Source organism: Micropterus salmoides, unplaced genomic scaffold (genome assembly GCF_014851395.1).
Source record: "Micropterus salmoides isolate LMB-PRFRI ecotype aquatic unplaced genomic scaffold, ASM1485139v1 Ms_hic_scaffold_19, whole genome shotgun sequence".
Lineage (NCBI taxonomy): Eukaryota > Metazoa > Chordata > Actinopteri > Centrarchiformes > Centrarchidae > Micropterus > Micropterus salmoides.
Window position 1 is genome coordinate 9615420 of NW_024041039.1, and position 21344 is coordinate 9636763.

The 21344-nt window shown below is 40.2% G+C and overlaps 2 protein-coding genes and 1 long non-coding RNA gene across 8 annotated transcripts in view; 2 read left to right on the plus strand and 1 right to left on the minus strand.

Moving 5' to 3' along the window:
- Nucleotides 1-513, plus strand: LOC119910333. The gene is made up of 2 exons (XR_005445615.1): nucleotides 1-68; nucleotides 375-513. It is a non-coding gene; the product is annotated as an uncharacterized LOC119910333 (long non-coding RNA).
- A 210-nt stretch (nucleotides 514-723) lies between these two features.
- Nucleotides 724-3283, plus strand: ddo (D-aspartate oxidase). 2 transcript variants are annotated; one of them, XM_038728884.1, is made up of 5 exons: nucleotides 724-1280; nucleotides 1494-1692; nucleotides 1918-2026; nucleotides 2132-2308; nucleotides 2505-3283. In XM_038728884.1, the coding sequence occupies exons 2-5, from the start codon at nucleotides 1521-1523 to the stop codon at nucleotides 3061-3063; spliced, it is 1017 nt and encodes a 338-aa protein (XP_038584812.1). In that variant the 5' UTR covers nucleotides 724-1280; nucleotides 1494-1520; the 3' UTR covers nucleotides 3064-3283. The 2 variants fall into 2 exon arrangements, with proteins under 2 accessions (XP_038584812.1, XP_038584813.1); XM_038728885.1 differs by having other exon boundaries at nucleotides 724-1692.
- Nucleotides 3284-3341: 58 nt separating this feature from the next.
- sash1b (SAM and SH3 domain containing 1b) overlaps nucleotides 3342-21344 on the minus strand; it is a 56637-nt gene continuing 38634 nt past the window's right edge. For 2 of the 5 annotated variants that reach the window (XM_038728879.1, XM_038728875.1), the window contains exons 2-18: nucleotides 17685-17813; nucleotides 17222-17272; nucleotides 16618-16670; nucleotides 14681-14721; nucleotides 14176-14262; nucleotides 13884-13996; nucleotides 13218-13319; nucleotides 12020-12152; nucleotides 10667-11049; nucleotides 9155-9229; nucleotides 8914-9054; nucleotides 8660-8792; nucleotides 8196-8365; nucleotides 7906-8112; nucleotides 7062-7221; nucleotides 6658-6789; nucleotides 3342-5365 (exon numbers count right to left, since the gene is read on the minus strand). In XM_038728879.1, coding sequence (XP_038584807.1) covers nucleotides 4587-5365; nucleotides 6658-6789; nucleotides 7062-7221; nucleotides 7906-8112; nucleotides 8196-8365; nucleotides 8660-8792; nucleotides 8914-9054; nucleotides 9155-9229; nucleotides 10667-11049; nucleotides 12020-12152; nucleotides 13218-13319; nucleotides 13884-13996; nucleotides 14176-14262; nucleotides 14681-14721; nucleotides 16618-16670; nucleotides 17222-17272; nucleotides 17685-17729 — 2805 coding nt within the window. In that variant the 5' untranslated portion in view covers nucleotides 17730-17813 and the 3' untranslated portion in view covers nucleotides 3342-4586. Of the gene's footprint in view, nucleotides 5366-6657; nucleotides 6790-7061; nucleotides 7222-7905; nucleotides 8113-8195; nucleotides 8366-8659; nucleotides 8793-8913; nucleotides 9055-9154; nucleotides 9230-10666; nucleotides 11050-12019; nucleotides 12153-13217; nucleotides 13320-13883; nucleotides 13997-14175; nucleotides 14263-14680; nucleotides 14722-14797; nucleotides 14874-16617; nucleotides 16671-17221; nucleotides 17273-17684; nucleotides 17814-20631; nucleotides 20969-21344 lie in introns of those variants that run through there. The other 3 variants (XM_038728878.1, XM_038728877.1, XM_038728876.1) reach the window with 3 other exon arrangements.

A 21344-nucleotide genomic window follows, 5' to 3' on the forward strand; every position in this document is an offset into this window, starting at 1 on the left:
AGCACTCGTGTTGTGCTATGTGTGCAGCCTTAAGGCCTCCGGGATCTGGACCCCCCATTACAGACTGGGTGAGTTGTGAAGCAGTGATATCATGTTTAATTGTGTTGTAGACCTACTTGAGTATGGCTGAGGAAAAGTCAACTAACACAAAGGTCAAACCGATTTGTATACACACCTTGGTTTGTAATAAACCACTCAAAGCACTTTACACTAAATAAAAAAAATAAGTCACCCATTCACACACACATTCATACAACGATGGCAGAGAAATAAATGCAAGGTGCCAACTGCTGATGAGAAAGAAACTAATACTCGTTCACACACACTCACAATATATATATATATGTTACGAAAGATTTATTTTAATTCCACAGGTCCAGTGTGATGGCTGTGAACGGTGGTTCCATGCTCAGTGTGTGGAAATGGACAGCACACAATATGAAGAGGCAAAGAAAGGAAACTGGGAATGTCCGTTGTGTAAATAAAGTGTTTCTTTGAAATCTGCTCAATGCTGTGGAAGAAAATGACTGACTCTGTGTGGTACAACTGCAGTTGTACAAGAGGTGTGTAATATGTGTAACAGGTAGTAGTACTATTCGGCATTGGTTTTGAGTCCCTGAATCATTTGAAATGGAATCTATTGAAGAAAAAAATAAAATATATTCATATAAAATAAAAAATGCACTCAAATCAAATATGAAGGGGTGTGTCTCATTTGCCTAGTATAGTACTACAATTCGGCATTGGTTTGAAGTCCCTGTGTCACATGACTTGGAAGCTATTGAAATAAATAATGATTTTCCCATAACACTGTTCTCACAATTGTAATTTATTGATGGTCCCTAAGCTAACCCCCGTTGGTTAAAAGCGAGCCATCAGAGGTGAGCTAACCGCACTTATACAACCGTCACTGGGTGAACTGACTAAAAAGCCGTCACTGGATTCTGGGTGAATGTCTGTCGAATATCCAACTTAAAACTAACTTCACCGCGGTTACTACGAGGTGCATCTGAATGCACCTGACGCCGTAGTGTCTCCAATGACCGTTATGTATAGCTGATGCACGCATACCCTCTTTTTATAGATCAAGTGTTACTGTTTACTGCATGAAACGGGCATTTAACGATCTGTTTTTGTTGATATATTCGTTAAATAGCCAATTAGTAGACGTTATCGCTGCAAACGGGTCATTTTTTGTTCATGTAACGTCAGACCAACTACACACTGCAGATTTCTATGGGAGTCCCACAGTTTAAGACTTTACGGAATAATCTGCACTGGTGGGTTCCCTGTTCACTGTTGCCGTACCTGGTCCGCGTCTTGTAACTTCATACCAGATAACACTATCGGCCCGCCTGATCAAAGTCTATGGGAACCACTTCTATTATGTAATGCGTTATTACGATGAATTAAAGCTTTGTGTCATTTATCATTAGTGTGCAGTCATTTAAGGTGGACGTTAAGGCTAGTATTTGTGGATTCACTTTTTCCAGTTCACCTCCAGTTTGAGCCTGTCCAGGATGAAAAGTGTCAGGGTTGCAGTGGTGGGCGCAGGTGTGATCGGCTTCTCCACTGCTGTCTGCGTGGCTGAGGCGCTTCCTTTCTGCTCAGTTACTCTGCTGGCTGAGAAGTTCAGTCCAGACACCACCAGTGATGGAGCTGCTGGGATCCTGTTTGCTGAAAGGTTTCCAGGTGTGCAACAATCTCTCTCTCTCTCTGAAAAGCCCTTACACTAACTTTGTAATATATATTGTTGTATATTAAATGTTATGCGGTCAGTACAATTTGGAGGATGAAAATAATTTGTAATGCATATAAATTCATCAACAATCCCCACCTTATATATACGTACACATGCAGAACATGCATTTTGCATGTTAAAAATGACTGATTTTGCTGTATTTATTCATCCATCAGATATTCCCTTGGAAAGACAAAAACGCTGGTTCAAGGACAGCTTCAATCACCTGTTGGCCATCGCTCAATCCCAGCACTCAGCAGAGGCTGGAGTAATGCTGAGTTCTGGGTAGAAATTGTTCTACTGGGCTATAAAAGGGACAAATACTCAGCCAGGTCACTATTTAAAAAGAGCTTCTTGCATCCTGAGATTTTTGCTCTGATTCTTTTCCAGCTGGCACATTTTCAAAGAGGTTCCAGCTGATAAGAAGCCCTTCTGGTCAGAGTCTGTGATCGGCTTTAGATTCATGACTGAAGGTGAATTGAAAAGGTTTCCGGATCATAAGTTTGGCCAGGCGTTCACCACCATAAAATGTGAATGTTCCAGCTACCTGCCGTGGCTCGAGAAGAGGTCTGTCTTCTACGTTAAACTCTCACTGTCATGTTAAAAGTGTTCAGTCATTATTATTTTTCTTCAAAGTTTTAAATTGCAACAAATTCAAAACATTTACAGGTAATTCCTTCAAATTAGGATTTGGTTCCACTGAGGAAGAGGTGAAAAGTTGAATGTACTCTTTAGAATGACACAAACTCTTGTTTTGCAAAAGGTTCAGAAAAGCTGGAGGCCAGGTGGAACAGAGGATGGTAAAAAGTCTTCATGAACTGAGCAACAGCTTTGATATCATTGTCAACTGCTCCGGTCTGGGCTCCAAAACGCTGGTGGGTGACAACAAGGTATATCCGGTCAGAGGCCAGGTCCTCAAGGTGAAGGCCCCCTGGCTGCAGCACTTCATCAGAGATGGAGACGGAAAGACCTACATCTACCCCGGCATACACAGTGTCACTATAGGCGGCACGAGGCAGGAGGGGGACTGGCGACTTCAAGTGGACGAAGGAGACACAAAGAGCATCCTGGTGCGCTGCAGCAGGCTGGAGCCGTCGCTCAGCAAAGCCAATGTTCTTGGCGAGTGGGTCGGCCTGAGGCCCAGCAGGAAGAACCCGAGGGTGGAGAGGGAGGAGGTGCACCTGCAGGGTCGGAGGTTGCATGTGGTCCACAACTATGGCCACGGAGGGTGGGGAGTCACCCTCGCCTGGGGTACTGCCCTGGATGCACTGGGGCTGGTCAGGCAGTGCCTTCATGAAATGCTGCTACAGGCTAAACTGTGAACCAAGTATGCCACTAAATCCTGCTTTCACTCTGTCGATAACACTTTAAATAGTAGAACACACTGCCAGAGAGATGTAAATCACAGATAGAAAAATCAAAACTAGTGAGTATACATCAGATGTCTATCTAAGGAAATTAGTTATGTAAAACATAAAAACGGGTATGTGAGAATATAATAGTAACTACTGCCTTTATTCATTTCCATTTGCTGCCAATAACAGTTGCTGCCAATAACAGTTGCCCTTAAGTGCAGAGATCTACTGTCAGAGACATGAACTTAATTCAAATAAAACAACATTTATTGATAGGTGGGTAAAAAAGTAGCTAACAGTGATTAACAGCCTTCTTAGCATTTTTACAATCTATCTATAAAAAACATTTCTTCAGTAACTGAAAAAGACAGAATTTCCTGATATGAAACTGATGAGAAATAAACAATTCATGTGTACATGTAAGATACTTGCTGGGTTGTTTAAACGCTAAATTGCTAAACTTCCTGTAATGTGCAAATTATATGTGCATTAGAACTGCTGATTGTTTAATGAAGCACTATGATAATGATACAGTAATTGCCATCACTACCTGCAGTTAGATATGGATATAAACACAAAAGCACAGGTGTTACTAATAACATTAAGTGTGGCTCTGTACTATTCACTTGTCCCAGTAAGTCATGGCTGTGAGACCGTGAGTTAGCATTAATAATACCAGACTCTGAAGGAACTACATGGAATTTAACCACAATTCTTTTTATTTACACTTCTGCTTTTCCTTTTGTGACATGTCAAAATGTCCTCTGTGAAAAAGGCCTGGTGTCAAAAAGGCAGTAATGAAAAGTTCATACTTAAAACTGTTCAATTTATTAACAATGGCTTTGTTTGATGTAGGATAAATGGCCACTTGCTGCCAAGCGATGCTGCTTGTGCAACTGCTGGAACTTAGTCACAGTTTCCTCCATAGACTTGATTCAGCTGAACATCCGAAATAGAAAGTTGGGGTATTCCATATCGACCACACTGCAACCTCAGTATTTTTTTATGACTAACTTATCTATTTGTAACCTTATTAACACGGTCTAAACTTTTGTTTTCTGAGGGAGGATTAATTCTACTACACTTTTGGAAACTGTAGGGAACTTTGTGTTTGGTGTAATCCATGTGAACCTACTAAAAAGTGACAACGCTGCGAATTTACCTTTCCTTATATTTTCTGGCTATTGTGAGAAAATGTACCACAGATATAGTAATCGGCTGGCAGGTCAGTTTCATGGTACACTCCATGGATACATCAGAAATCAATGGTTATTTGGGAAAAAAGATAACTTATATTAACACAGTATTTCAAAGATTCTGAAATAAATATGGTTTTAAAATGGTCATCATCCAACATCAGCAATTAACATCTGTCAAGTGACAGTTCACTGTGCTATTAAGGCCAATACCTTGTCAGAATGTGGCTCTATTTTGAGATCAGCACCCTGCTGCTAGAGTCTTTCTTGTGACAGGGAAGCCAGATATAGAGTTCAGGAGGTCTTCTTATTTCTTTTCATTTTCAGCCTGCGCGCTTCAGAACTGGCTGAAACTGAACGACTCTTGTTATCCTCTGAGGAGAAGCGGTTTGTATAGTTGTACACACAGGCAGTCTCTGTTAATAAGGACTCTGGGAGTATGTTTGGTATGGACGGTATAGTTAAAGGACTTTTGGACCTTTCTGCTGGGACTGTGGGTGGCAACTGGAGATGCGCACTGTGTGTTTTTTCTGCTGGTTTAGGGGCAAACACATGTGTTGTGTCTAGGTTGAAAGTGCTGCACACAGACTTATGTGATGTGGTGGAAAACTGCAAGGATGGAAACATGAGCTCAAAAGGTTTTTGAGGATTAACTGAGTGCTGTGTGCTCTCCTCTGTCTTGACGCTGGGGGTCAGATTCCAGTTTTTAGGGTTGAAGAGTTTTCTCTTCCGCCCTTTGTGGAGGACAGTCAGGGAGAAGCTCCGCGTCAGCAGCCCTGGTGCTGGGTTTCTTCTTAGCTCCATGCAGCTCTGGCTCCTAGAAATGTAGCCATTTCTAGGACTGCTGAGATGATGACCTTTAGCTGGGCTTAGGAGATGTGAGCTGTTCTTAGGGTGTCTTAGTGATGGTAAGATACAGGGCAGGCAAGCTTGTTTACTTTGGAGTGAAGTCTTACTAGAGCTGGTGGAGGTCAGGGTCTGGGGGAGGGCAGGGTACTCTGGGGATGAAAGGTGGCTTGACTCAAAACCGGAGGAGGACCTGCTCATGGATGAAGACATCTTTTTGATCCTTCCTGAAATAAACAAGTGAAGTGTGTGCAGATCATGCAGGTGCCGGTCTGTTGTGACATGTATTTGACGTAAACAGAACAGCAGCAGAGCGGGGGGTGTTGGAAAAGAGCAGTTATTGCGAGAGGATGCCGAAGAACAGAACAAATCTAAATGTGCGCTAAAAATGAATGGTCCTTCCATTGTCAACCGCTTATCTTGTGTACAGGGTCGTGGGAAAAATGAATGATGAATGAAAGAAAAGAAGCAAGCAGTCAAGTCCGGTGAAGCATGGAGCAATTTATTCTTCACGCTCAACCATGACAGAAGCACACTTCAGAAAATGAGACGTCAGACCCTCAACCTGCCGCACTTCTGTCAGAAGTGAATTGTGTTAAACCATTTTAGAGGTTGTCCTAGGCCTGCATTTTAGTGCATTTACAATTATACAAAATGCCATATTTTAACAAGTATAATTATACAATTTAGTAAATATTTAAATTCAGGCACATGATAAAATATTATATTTTATTGGACTAAAAAAATATACCCACAAACAGCAAAATCTTGAGAAAAACACTGTACAATTGTGACTAATCTGACATACTTTAACCACATGACCTTTTGACATTCACACGAAGTCCCATATACAGTAAGCACGACTCTTCGCATTTTAACACGTTTTAGACTTCAGCCTAAGAATGATGTAGCTATGAATAAAGCAAGCATTCACAGTAAATATGTACTGCAATTACTGAGAACGTTTTTTTTTTAAAAACTATTTAAATCTTATCACACGTCACAATTTTCAGCAAAAACCACCACACAACTCACAAAAGCAGATCTATTTATGAGTAGACCTACAAGCGGCTCCACGTATAGTTTGCTCAAGGGTGTGAAAAATGTCTTTTGATGTCAATGCTCAGTTTAACATGATGTAGGTGAGCGTTCTAGTTCCATAATAACAGAACCACGTGTTATCCCATTTTGAATACTGACAATGTAATGCTCGTAAAGAAATGCAAGTCAATTCTTAAAAGCAAGAGACAAAAAAAGTGACTGCAAAACAGTTTGATTCAATGATGCAGAAACAGAAGAAAGTGTGGGAAGGAAGATGCTCGGGGAAAAAAAACAACAACAAAGAGTGCCAGAAGTAAATGTGACGATAGCAGAGTCTTTCGAGGAGAGCATGAAAACAGAACTTGGCGGCTTGGAATGCTCGAGCATCAAGAAGGACTGAACACCACATGAGTCTTTCTAGTGAAGGATGAGGCAGAAGAGGAGGGCAGTGCTCACAGGCCACTCAGGCTGTCATTACCGTTCTCCAGGTTCTCGTTACTCTCGTAGCAGCCGGAGTCCCGCGGGGAGTCTCCCACGAGGCCACGTCTGTCCAGGAGCAGCTTCTCCTGTGAGCCTCCAGACTGACTGCCTCTCTCTGGGTCGCTGCTTCCTGCAAGGCACAACACGGCCAACAGGGGGCAGACAGTCACATCTTATGATCTCATGAGAAAACTGCTGGGGGAATGATTGCTTTTAAAGACAGCAGATGTAGACATATTAACAGAATCTTTAAAATTAAACAACTGGAAATAATCTTGAGTGTAAAGATTGCTACAAAGGTAAGTAGTTAAATTTCCAGTTTTTACAAGACCATGAGGTACAAAGGGTGCGTCTTTCAGGAACACAAATTGCTCAGGTGAGATCTAACACCCTGTTGATTACCTGACCCACCATCATACTCCTGCAGCAGCTCCACAGCAGTGAGCAGCACAGCTCTGTGTTGGGGGTCTGTAATGTTGAGCTCATCCAAGTCCTCCTCCTCTAGCAACTTGAATGTGTCAAGATCCTCATAGCCGTTAAAAAGGAAGGTGGGAAGATGCTCCTGTAGAGAAGTGAGCGTGGATGATGCACAAACAGATCAATAAAAATCTATCTTTGATCCATTAAGAACTGCTGAAAAGTATTTTGATCTGTAGATGACCAAAAAGCATGCTAGATGTTTCCTGTTATAATTCAAACATTTAGCATTTTTCTCTATTTGTTCAAATTGCTAATTATTTTTAAAGAAATTGTTTTGGAACATACTCAATAACATAGTTGAACACATAACCCTCAGGTTTTGTACAGATTTAACAAATGAGATGTAACATGTTCATCAGTGAACTTTAGAACTGCTTGTCTGTGTTGTTTACCGTCGGACTAAGCCAGGCAAGCTGTTTCCTCCTGTTTCCTGTCTTTATGCTAAGCTAAGCTACCTCTCTCCTGGTTTTAACTTTATATTTAGAATACAGACATGAGAGTGATGTAAATTTTCCCATCTACCTCTTGGCAAGAAATTGAATAAGCATATTTTCCAAAATGTCCATTTCTTTAAACAGCTGGAAGCAAATTTAAGATATATCCCACTTGTATTCCTTTTTTCCTTAAACTCAATTTTGTCAACTTTTTAAAATGTTTTATTTATTAATTTTATTACAAAACCCCAAAGTTATGCCTTTGTTTGTGTCATAGAAAATCAATCCACCTGTGTGTGCAACAGATTTTGATAATGTAGTAAGATTATTACCTTGAGGTTAATGCGATCAAGGAGCTCCTCTACAGAGGTGGGCTTAGGTTGCCGGGCCTTCCTCCTCCTGCGTGTCTTTTTGGGCTTCACCTCCTCTTCATTCAGGACATCAACATAAATGAACTTGAAGGTGCCGACTTTACCGTTGAGCATCCCCATCCATGTACCCATTGGTGGCTTACTAATGATATCAATGACATCTCCACTCTGCAAGACAGGCCCAGTGGAACTTAAGTTTCTTAGAAGATATCAGCTCATCACTACGCAGTGTGTAATTTACTGGATCATACCTTCAGTTTGAGGGAGTCCGTGTCATAGGGACTGGGGGTGAAGTCAGTATGAACTAGAGCGCGTCCACAGAAGGGTCCGCGGTAAGGCAGCTCATCCTCTTCCCCGTCCTCAGACTTCACACTCTCTCTGTTGCTGTTGGATGAGTCAGTGGTGCCCACCGTCTGGCCACCTACACAAACCACAAAAAGACAAATGAGCCACTTCAAGACCACAAGACTCCACAGGTCTGTTATTATTTGAAAAATATTTTTTATCTGACTGGGGTGACAGTACACAGTTTTCTACCCAGACAAATACACTGAGACTAGGGAGTTTAGACTATCTCAAAGGCGTACTGTCCCTGAAACACTTTTCTGATAAACACCACACATCTGGTGTTCCAAGGCTGAGTTAAAACAAACACTGAGAATGATTTGCAAGTACACCCAGATCTGGCGCATGCACTGTAAACACACAGACTTACTCATTGAACTTTGTCCACTGAGGGAACTCCTTAGGCTTTCCACAGACCCTCCTGGCTTCAGTTTTGGTTTCTCCAGAGAGTCAGAATCTGTCTGAGGCGAGTGAGGGCAGCTGGACATGCGGTCTGGGCTTGACTAGGACACAGAGAAGAAACAAAACGATTACCTATCAATAATATCCAACATATGGACAATCTACAACAGTAACACTGATAGATGCTGCTGTACTGTAATGTACTAGAGTGACTGTACATACCTGTTCAGAGAGAGAACAGTGGTATCTCTTAGATATGTGTTTTCTCATGGTTTCTCTCACAGACTTGACTTTTTTGCCCAGGGAAATACGAGATGCTGTTGGAGACTTCATGGGATCCCTCACACCATCTCCGTCTTTATCCTACATACAAAAAAGCAGAAAAAAGGCAAACACACAAACAAGTTTAACTATTTATTTTGATACAGTCTTTGAAAATTCAGGAAGAAAGACAGTTACGTACAGTGTTATCATTGTCAGAGATGACTGTGAGCATCGAGCGATTGGTCAGGTCAAATCCTCCAAAGCTACAGGCTCTCTGTGGAAAAACCCCAGCAAAACAGGACATTCATGATCACAGATACAGAGATGTAGGTGAAGTTGGGGGTTTCTTGCTAAATCTAAAATTGGCTTGGACTAAATTTATATTTAACGGACATCAGTGCAGGTGCTCGAACAGTGCATGCAGGGCAGCTTGCACAATGCTGATGGTTATCAGTTTGGTTTGATGTGACGACAGCAGGCCATTTTTTTTATTATTTTTTTTAGAAACAAAGTATAGAGCTTTAGCCGGAAGGAACACATTAAAGTGAGACTAGGAGAGCATTTTATGTATGATCAGTGTATGTCAGCTGGGTTGTGGGTATGTGAGTGATGTTACAGTTTTTATCAACCTCAAACTAGATTATATTTTAAAGTAGAAAGCTAATTGAAATGAGTTAATTAAGATTTAAGGATGTCACTGACACTTGATTTCCTGAAGATGAAAAATATCTACTGTAGGGGTAAACCGGGGCGAAAGTAACAAGGCGATTTTCTCAGAGCCCTGACTACATTTGCAGTCCAAGCTGTGACAGCACCTTCAGCACGCAACCCTTGATGGAGCCGCCAAATATCGCATGATTTTGTCATCTTTTCCTGTGGCCATCTTCGGAAAACTATTTTCGAGCACGGCAAGTAAATATCTCAAGCGGGACTCTTTTTAGAAGTTGTGTCTCTCGTTAATTGTGTCACAGTAATGATTAATCTACAGGTTATTTAGTGCTTTAACACACCCTGAAGAGTCAGAGTTTTTCAGTATAAAAATAAATCGTGTTTATATGTCAGGAGTTCCTGTCATATGCTACACCTGACCACAAGTTTTTCTTTTGTCCCGCTGCTAATGGGGTGGCTTTCTCTATGTTGCAGCATTTATTAAAACATGTTTATGTCATATTATACCAACAGAATATGCCAAGCGTGGGTCAGAAAGACAGAGGTCTGATTCAGCCAGATGTTGGAGAAGGCGTTTCTGGACATCTCTATTAGAAACAGTAGTCTCAGGTCAGCTGATAAAGTCTCATGCCATACGCCATGCGCTTTGTTCAGATAAGGGCAGAGATAATTGGGAAGACGACTAGATTAATAATTTTTTTTTTTTGTAAGATAAGGGACAAAAGATGTTTGCAGTTACACATTAACAAGGTCACAGTCATGTTTATTTATTAAATACAAGGGTAACACAAAAAATCTAGCTTGTACGTGTTACGTTTGTCCCACTGATGGGGTCGAAAGTAACAATGTGCCCCTTATGTTTAAAGTGAAATTATATGGAAGTTGTTCTACATTTGTACAAAATACCACCTGATATTGATAGACTACACCTGTGAGTTAGTGACCACAGCAAAAGTATATCTCTGTCTGAAACATTATCTTTTAAAATCAGGTTTTTCTGAAAAATTCAGAAAACAATTCGCCCCTGCTCTCCCCTACTCACCCCATGGTGGCTGAGCGGGCTTAGGATCCGGTGACGGAGCTCTCCGTCCGTGACTGAGCGAGCGATTTTGGGTTCCTCATCATGGCAACCCTCTGCTTCAGAAAAGGACGAGCCACTGCCGTCACCTGCCTCCCTCACCTCCCCAGCACTTGTCTCCTGATGAATAGGGCTCCTACAAGACTTGCTAAAAGCCTGGAAGATCTTCTGGCTGCTGCAGGTGTCCAGGCTGCTCGAGGAGGGGGAGGTGGTCAGGCTGTCAGAGTCCCTGTCGTAAGTGAGCTGGTCCCGAAGAGCTGAAGCCAAGGAGTCCATGGGGCAAACAACAGGCTTCTTCTGCACACCAGAGTATAGGGAGTTGCTGGCATCTCCACAGGGAAGATCATCTATGTTTAGGTTGTGTGAAGGGTAAAAAGAGGGGAATGGAGGAAGGTAAAAAATATAATACAATATCATCAGAACAAAGGAAAATGTGAATAATCTATATAGCACATTCACCTCATTCAAACATTCAACCGCGGATGAGCAGAGGCTAAGGTGCAAACTGCTCATCAGAAACAGTAATTAACTCATTCACACACAATCACACATCAATGGCTATTTCACCAGGAGCAATTTGGGGTACAGTGTCTTGCCCAAGGACAGACATGCAGACTGGGGTAGCCAGGGATTGAACCATCGACCTTTTGGTTGGTGGACGACCACTCTACCCTGAGCCACAGCCGACCACCAACTTAAACCAAAGCAACTTAGTTACTTTAGTTTCAACACATAATGCTCGACTTTTGTTAAATATAATCAGCTAGTCATGCTATCCACCGCAGATCAGTTCTGTAAAATATGAAATGAAACTGTCTTATTTACAATTTCTATGAATGAACTTAAATTTTTTTAGTTGATTTTTCAGAGATCAGAGAATAATCTACTAGCCCACCACTAATTACATTTGTTTTCGCAAATGCAAATTCACAAATGTAAACATGTTGGGAATGTAGTTGGAAAAGTATTCTTCAGAACATATATTCACAAATATTATACAACTAGTAAAACACAGTGAATACTGTGTATATTATTATATATCATATTATGCTCGTCAAATAGTAATTAGTTAGAGCACAATTACTGATATTTTGTCTAGACTGTGTCACATTTAGCATTGTGGTGTCCCAGGTGCAGTACACATCTTAATGTACTACAATAGTTGCTACTGGTTTTTACATCCTGGCTGCATGTGCAGCAACATACACATGGATTTTGCCTGCATAAAAACTGCAACAGAGTTTGTACAAAAACTTAAAAACTATGATGGTTGCCACATTGGGTTTTATGAGATCAAGTCTGATAGTGGTTTATTACCCTCTGCTCCAGGCTTCTTAGACTCGTCAATTCTGATCAGCTTCTTCTTCACCTTCCGGGTTGAGTTGACCAGCTTATGGAGTCTCCTGAACGTCACAGATTCCTCTTGTTCATTGTCTGACAGGTCACAAGGCTGATAGGAAAGACCAGTAAGAATTTTATTTTATTATTAACATCTTGTCTTACCACAGAGGTCTGCAGTTACGGTAAAATAACAGCATGTTCACAGTAGATTGTTACCAGTTGTAAGGCCCAATATTCTTATTTAAAATTGCTGTCTTTATACTCAAATTCCAAGTTATATTTTAATAATTGTCCTCCATTAGTAGTAACTTGTATGAAGTTAAAAAGGTATTTAAGCTGTGTAGATGTGTGCAGATGCTGCTGCAAGTATCTGCTGCAGAAACTACTTGTAGCTTAATATAAATATGTGGTAGCAAACCACAATGTCAATGAGGCCCATGCAAACACTTATATCATAGGCTTTGCATGACAACTGACTAAAAAAGGCTTTCTATATGAGGGAAATCAAAAAGCTAGCTGCTTGGAAATCACCTTACATGGGGGTTAGTGAAAAAGTCAGTGGTACATTTGAAGACCAGGGTCATATATTGAGGTTTCATCTGCAGACTAAAACACAAGAGGTATGTACATCCCAGAATACATGTCAAAAGATAAAAGTTAAGCCAAACAGAAATTCCATGCAATTAGAGATGGTCTATAATCAACAAAGAAACAACGGGGGAGGGGGCAACAGATGTGCAATCATCACACACACACACACACACCAAAGAGAAATAGTCAGGCCATCCAGACGAATCTGAAAAATGTGCCCTGAACCTGAGCCCCCTAATCACCCCACCCATGCATAAAAGAGCTGTGGCCTGCATAACAGGGCCCTGTGCTGAGTCCACCCGCTCACTACAGCACAATAGGGGGTTAGCGCTTTGACAGCGATGAATAGAAATCCGTGCAGTGTCCTGCAGTTGGGAGAAGGCCCTGAGCTGCAGGGCTTTAGAGGGGCCCCGGTTCATCGGTGGGACAGGGAAAGTGGGAAAGAGAGAGGCACTGTCAACAGCTCAGCAGCCTTGGCACTGGTAGATCTGATGCACTCATGTACTACATGCTGACTGAAGTTGTGATTCAGCATTTAAAAATGTAATAAGATGTCCTCAGACTGGGAGCTTAAGAGACTTACGTTGCAGTTGAACAACTCATTTGTGGTGGGACTGGAGGGATCGGCCCACTCTGTGGGATCGGACCTGCACGTCTGCCTGTTTTGTGTCTCAAACTCCTTCAGCTGCAACAAAAGATGACCCTGTTATAGTACATGATGCAGAGCTAGAGTACATTAATCTACAAGCTGATGTGTTATTTATCCTTGAACCACTGGCACACTTAAGGGAATTATTTAAAACTGCATTCTTTTCTTAATGCAGATAAAACCATGCTTTGACCATATGCCTACATCAGACTGTTATTACTTTCACAAAGCTGAAAATGCTGCTAACTTTACAAGACAACAAATAATTGCCTAGCTTTATAATTTCCAGATTTTCATGTTTTCAGATTTCCCTACAGATTTAGCTACAACTCGATAATACGTTTTTGCAACTGCTTATAGGGCTTTTAGAGAGATCTTGCCTCATTTCCTGATTGCAAATATAATCTTCTAAATGGACCCAACTTTAAGAATTTTGTATTTAGTGTTCAAAAGGTCTTGGTCCAACTGGATACTTGACCTATTTGATTTGTGGTAACATTTCCACAGTAAACTCTTAAAGTTGAGCAAAAAGGAGAAAAACACGGAAGCTGTAAATTTCACATGACAGTAAAGTGGAGAATTTTGGGATGTGTGACATACTCGTGCCAAGGCTTCCTCTATAGAAATCATATTCTCCTTCACCATCATCATCAGCTGGATACGCTCTTCGTCACTCATGGTGATTTCACTGGCCACAAATCCAACATCATCACCTGTTGGGTAAAAAGCAGGACTGTCAGCTGACAGGAATAAACACAACTGACTGCTTTAATTAAGCATTTCATTCAGATACATCCTTCATGTCAAATAACAAAAAAAATGTGCTTATGTTGGTGAGCAATCCCTATATACATATATCATTTCCTTTTTTTGTGTTAATGACTTAACATACCTTTCGAAATCTGACGCACCACCCCTTTCTGTGACTTTCGAAAACTCTGCCAAAAAGACTTGCCTTTTCTCTTTCCATCCCATTTTCCTATAGAGTACAACGGTTCGATATAATTTAGGGCAGAGAAAAATCACCACAAAATTAAACAAAAATATCCATATTATAGGTAACCAATTATTCCAGCACCTGCACTCAATTAACAAATACCAATATTAGGTTATGTACTAAATTACAATATTCCTGAATACAATAATAAAAGCAATTTTAGCATTTAAAAAAAAAATAATAATAATCACTCTACATTCTCATTACTACTATCAGAAGAACTATAAGAAGAAATAAGCTGGTTTAAAAACACCTACAACCACTAATAAACACAAACATTTTTTAATGTAGCTTTTCTGTGCGCTTAGTTTAGGGTAAAATAGGTTGTGATCAATCTGACTGTACTGAAGGATTAAGTATATGATGCAGCAATCAAGATTCATATAAAATTTTAACTTACCTCCTGATCCATCATCAGAGCTAGATTTGTGCACAGGAAACCTAAAAAGTTCAACAAAACATTTACTTCATTTGAAGAGTTCAATTGGGGGAATCAAAGCCCTGAAGAGAAAATTACCTGTTATCCAAAGTTATTTTCTTCATTTTCCCTGCTATCCCACCATCTCCCTTAACATGTCTCTCTATCCTCTCGACTTGTCAGATTAAAAAACAAAGCAAAAAATTACAAAAACAAAAAAGACTCACAAAAGTGTACTGTCCCTCGTGACACTAGCATCATAGTGAAGGGAAATCAAAGTAGTCGAAACAGATGAAAAAGACTGGCTGCTCTTGGCTGATGAACAGAGGTTAGAACTCTACAGCCATCACAGGAACAATAGAGTCTTTTTCATGTCCAGTCAGGGTTTTGCAGCAGCAGCAGCAGCGCTAACGTGGCCTCTGCATTCTCTGCACACTTTCACCCTCCCTCTTTCTCGCTCTCTGTCTGTCTCTCACTCTTCACCTCTCTGTTTGTTGTTTATAACTCTCTCTCTCGCTCGCTCTCACAAAGCATCTCTCTCGGTTGACACTTGTTGCTGGTGGTCAGTTTATGAGTTTGAAAACAGATCAGACCAGTACTTTTTCTTTTGTAAATAAGTTTAATATTAGTTTTCATATTGTCTGGTGCTCAAGTGACAGAAGTTTCCCTGACCACAGCTACAAAAACATTTTCAAGATATACATTTTTGTTACTGTTTGGTTAAATAATTGTATTGTATCCTAATTCTTCTTTTAAAGTAATTACTTTACTTTACAAGTAATTTATTTGATTTTTTGACATTGTAAAGATGTTGTTTGTCACCTTGTCTTAACCAGCTGTAATGTTATATATATTATATATATAAAAAAAATATTATTACATAACATAGTACTGACATGGTCATTTTATCTACAGGATACAATGAATATATTGATTTTCTTCAAAAGGACCATGAAACAGAAAACAACCTCTATTTGGGGTTATAGACTGTGACACTGTTTTCCCTCTTCCAAATTCTACGGCAAAAAAGTTTGGCATGAAAACTGATAACTCTAAAATTAAATTTATTTTTTAATCACAGTGACAATCTCAAGGGCCAGCAAAGCAAACGTGCCCACTGTGGATAAGCAAGTTAAACCTCAATTTCAAGGGAATCTTAAGAAAAATACACAGAATAGGAAGAAAAGACTAATTAAAACATATCATATATATTAAAACATTTTATTGTGTAAGTCATCAAAACGTGTTTCTGCTACTGGTAGCCATCAGCTTCCTTCAGAATTACTTTGTTCTTGTCCCACTAGGGGGCAGCATAAGTTTCCTGTGAACCCTGTTCAGGAGTTATAGAAGGAGATTTGTCGCCTGTGTTCTTGTCCAGGTTCTGAAATAATACAGGCCTGTTTGTTATTATAATAAAATCCTTAAAAATATGGATACTGCTTAGTTTCCAAGGTTCTGTCTCTTTAACAAGCTAAATAAAATCAATATGTTGCTTTATCATTAGTCATCACACAATGTTCAGCTTACCAATGACAAAATGAGTAATCTTTGAAATCCCTCAAAAGAAACAATGGAAGGAAGGAAGGAAGTTTGAAGGTGACACAGAAATGCTTCATAAATGTGACTGGAGGGCAGCAGGAAGCAGAGGAATGGCTTGTGTCCACAGGGTGACAAAGAGATAGTACAGGAAGAGTAATCACAGTTCAGCTCCCTTAAGATATGACTTACTGTATATTAAGTTATTATAATGTAGTCTCTTAAGCCACAACACTACACATCATCTGGACAAAACACAGTCCCAGCCATATTGATTATAATCTATTGCAGTATTTTTATGTCCCTAATCTTACTGATGCTTTTGGTGGCTGAAAGCACATTAAAATACAAATATTACGAATTAACAACTTTCAAACTTTTACCTTCTCTCATTCTCAGGAGTGGAGGTGGTACTGCTGCTGAGTCCAAGGGATTCCTTAAGGAGATGAAAACAGTGTGAATTTAAATGCATAAAGAGGCAATGCTGCAATTTAATGAGTGCAATTATTGTTCCAAACCAAGATAACAACCATTTAATTTATAAAGCAAATGTCAACTTAAATTATAGCATTTTCCTTCAAAGGAGAGGAGAGAAATATGTAGCAGACAAAATAGCATAGCATATACAGATACAGACTGAATCAACTACAATTATTTAATTAACGGGTTAAAAAAAGAGGAATTTCAGATATGTTTCGTTGTATTTGTTGCACTTTTAAAATATAAATCTTGTAATTTGGTAGCACAAAAACACATATGCCACTAGTCACATTTTGGGATATATTCCCTAACATTTGAGGACAGTTTCAAGGCCAGCTCTCTGCTCACAGTTAGTCAAATGTTACATTTTAGCCTACTACTTTGGTTTTGCTCAGGATAATCATGACAAGGCAATTCAAAGGCCCTCTTATCAGCCTGTCTGCTGACGTGCGTTTAGAGGAAGTTGCCTTCTCCTGGGGTCTGACACACTCAGAGCTGGACACTCACCTGGATCTGAGTGCGAAGCTGCAGTGATGTGGCCACTGAGTCAAACTTTCCCTGAAACACACAGGCATGGGAAGCGGAGGAGAAAATTATAGTGTCATCACAACACAGAAATAGAAATAATATTCAGCTAGCTGAATCTGTTTGTTGTACAGCAACAAACAGAGGATTGAGCATATCTGCATTTCACAAGCTGATTTTGAAAAAATATTTAGACTTCAGATTTTTGTCACCTTTGTCTCGGCTATCTTTTTCCTGTGTACAGTCTTTATGCTAAGCTGGTGTCAATCTTCTCATCTTACACACAGCAAGAAAGTTAGTAAGTGTATTTCCCAAAATGCCCAACTATTCCTTTAAAAGAAGTGTTAGTGGCAGCAGAAATAATAATAATCTAATGCTGAGGTATCAGATTTTTGGATGTGCCATGGTCTTTCCTGAGAATAAGAAGACTGATAAGACAGTTTACCAATTCAGCATCTTGCACTACTTTGCGTTTCCGAAGCTCCTCCATCCTTTCACACACGTCACTGAGGGAGGTCCCGTAATACTGAGAATACTCCTGAGCCAGGTCATCAAGGTTCCCCACCGAGCCATCCTGAAAGAGATAAAGGAGGAATTTAAACACTCACACAGATATGACCACAGACCAGAAGAGGAAAACGACACCCTGCAGAGGTTGAGCAAGATGCCAAACAGCAGGCAAACACTGTAAACACTGACCACTGTCGTGATTAAAGCCATTGTTTCAAGCTTTAGTACGGTCACCAGTAAAACAAACAGCCAGGAAACACTGAGATAAAGCACCAGGAGTGTAAAAGCACCAGAGACGTCCAGCTGTGATATTGCCTCTGTCTTCACCAGCATGTTGTCTTCCTGCCCAGTGAACCCTTGCCACCTCCTCAGACCTGACCCCCTGGCTGAGGAAGCACTATGTGACGCAGATACGACTCTCCCTCAGCTCTCTACACTCACATTAGGGGTGGACTCAAGAGGTCACGGTTCAGTCTACCGTAAATCACAAGTAGAATCACTCAGTCAAATGAGTCTTTGTCCTGACAAAGAGCAAACCCTCCTGGATGTAAACCCCTTTCAGTTTCTTACAATTGTGCTACCTCAAGTTAGGTGTCTTTTGCCATGTGTGAAGAAGACAAACAAGAAATAAATCATGTCAGAGAAATTTCTATAACATAAAGACCTTTGGGACCAGAATCAAGACATGGTGCTAGTTTCCTTGTCAGGGGAATAACCAAAGTTCTAGGTTAAGAAGAATTTTAAACAAGATAATTAAAAACAGTCTGTCAATGAATACTCATTTTTCTTTTTCCCTGTAAAACAATACAAGTACTTACTGACAAAAGCAACACACTCAATGACATTTTGATGGCTGTTGCCCCGTCTCTACAAGTGTTTCTGTTTCAAAAGAATTATTTTCATATTTTAAAAACTTTAATTAGCAAAATACATTTTGGAGGAAACAAATCGCTGCTTGGATTTTATTTTCAGCATAGCACACAATGTTCAGATTCATTTTCAAAAAATAAAATGGGAAACATCTGGCTTTTTAGCTATAAAATATAGTCATAGGCAGGTGGCGTACAACAGGTTTGACATTCAACTAAAACAGTAAAGTGTTGCCAGAAAACAATGAGTTAAAAGACACTATAAAGTTCTTTAGTGCTGAGGAAAACAGAGTTGGGTGATAATTAGTTGTGGGTTTGTCATCACGATCACATAGTCAGGTGACTTGCAGTTGATTATAGATGCTTTTGAGAAGTCATTAATCCAAACTTAAGTTGTGTTTTAGAAAGCCTCTTTTTAATCATCTCAGATTGAGTCCAACCCATTAAGTTTCAGTGACAGACATACAAATAAAAAAAAAAAAGTGTGATCATCAGTCATAGCCGTTAAGTATGTCCATAAACAGTTTCACGCAGTATCATTATTATTATGTTTTACTCATGCCATACCCTGAAGGTATGCAAATGTGCTCACTGAAAAACAGTCCTCTGCAGTGAGAAGTAATACTGTGGGCTCACTTGTCTCGTGGCATGATAGACTGTGACTGGCTCAACTGTCCAGAAAAGAGGGCCATTCATTTGGTAAATGACATGCCCCCGGGTCGAAAATGGCCTGAAAATCTGGCTGCTTTTCATACAGTGAAGAAACAAGGCTGAGGCCGACTGAGAAGTTCTGAACTGTGCCTGGTTGCAGCCGCTCTTCTGCCTCAGACTGCCATTGGGCCACATAAACAGCCTATTGTGACACAGCCACATGATATTGCATCGCCCTGAGTGCTTATTAGACGTGGCTGCATGTATACATCCTCGTTACAGATGAATGTAAAAACAGATCAAGCGGACCTGAATGCTAAATCAAATGAACAATAAGAGGTCCATTCTCATGCTGAACATTCTTACAAAAAGTTTGGGGAAAATATTCCAGTGTACTTTATATTTCCCTCTGTCTCCAAATTAATGGTCTCTTAGCCAAAATTGCAGCATGAGACATCAACCACAGAGGCTTGAAAAGGAGTGTGGTGTCACATTTCTCAGGCGCTGAGCATCTCATTGGCAGACAAAAGATTCACGTGCCCCCAGGGCCCAGAGTGTCTAATGAGTGTTTTTACAGTTCCTCTGTCTTGTCACCCTTTTAGGAAACCAGACCTGGTTCACAAAGTATTAGCAAATCATTTGTATCACTTTACCCTGCTTTCAGTCAGAGATGTCGAAGGACTGTCAATTCAGAAGTCAATACTAAGAATATCAGAGGATTCATAGACCATAAAGTATAATTTTTCTTTGACCAACAACATCTCTGAAAAAGTCCTGAGAGAATAAGAATGAGAATTTAAGTCAGCTACAATTTGACCTACAGTAGTTATGCCACAAACTATATATCATAAAATTCTACATCTGACTGATGCAGCATTTTTGCCAAACAGGGCTTAGTAAAACAAAAAAACACTGAAAAGTATGTATGTTTATATCCCTTAATTCAGAAAGATGTAACCCACCTTAAATAAACAACTTAAATAAAGACATTGTCATTCATCTGTTAATCAGTCCAACAACTTAATTTTCAAAATCAAATGTGACTGTGTGATTTTAGTTCAGCAGAAAATGTCATGATATAAACATCACCAACTATGAAAGACTGTTGTAGCTGTCTTAAACAGTGTATTGAGTGAGGTTTCAAAAGATCATGAGAACAAGCACTGACTTGTTGACTTTTTTTTTTTTACTAAATGAAAGTCTTCATTAACAAACTACAGCAACAAACAACCCCATAGGGGAAAATGCACACACCAAGTTGTCTTTTGAAAAGCATAAATTTAAAATTCCCCAAAATGAATCTACAGGAAACTAGAAGCTCTAACCATAGGACACGCACTGCAAACATAAAAATACACTCACCACAAACAGGCATCTGGCTGCCAACAGTAGCTAACCCAGCCACTACTTGCTCTTCAGTTCCACCACACTGCTACAAGTGAACGGCACAGTTTTGAAACTTAACTCAGTGAATGGAGGACAATACATCCTGAAGTGAAGTGAAGGGGAGGGGTGTTCGGCATGCATAAAATCAGAGGGAGCTTGGTTGAGGGGAGGTTGGGGGAGTTGCAACCACATGTGACGCTGGCGCTGCTGGGTGGGGCGCTCTACTCTCTCCAGCTGCGGCCCACGGGGACTGGCTGACTCACATGTTCAAATAAACCACCACCCTCTAAGCGTGTGAGAGTGTGTCTGCATGTTTATGTCTGCAGTGGAGTTAGCGTGATGTGTCAAGCTTTATTGGCTTTATAAGAAAAGTTGAATATTGGTCAGATACGTCTCCCTCTACTGATATGGAGGTGTCTCTTGGACCAGTCTAATAGAAGTCTGTAAACCTGCAATGACATTTTTATGTCAGCACACATTATTATATTGTATAAATATTCAAGTTTGTTTTAAATAAATTAGTAATTTTAAAAAAAGGTACCCTGTGGAGCTTTTCTTTTTAACAACTTAGCTTGCAGTCTTCTTCACTACGTTTGCGGGCGAATTGCAACGCTGCTTTTTCACATGTTTCTGCCAACAACTGTCAATTAAAGGGTGGAACAGGTGATGATTTTCACTCCTGTCCATCT

Coding starts and splice junctions, on each gene's coding strand:
- ddo (XM_038728885.1), top strand. CDS start 1,521: ATGAAAAGTGTCAGGGTTGCAGTGGTGGGCGCAGGTGTGATCGGCTTC. Junction 2,027..2,131: donor GGAGTAATGCTGAGTTCTGG/GTAGAAATTGTT, acceptor ATTCTTTTCCAG/CTGGCACATTTTCAAAGAGG. Junction 2,309..2,504: donor CTGCCGTGGCTCGAGAAGAG/GTCTGTCTTCTA, acceptor GTTTTGCAAAAG/GTTCAGAAAAGCTGGAGGCC.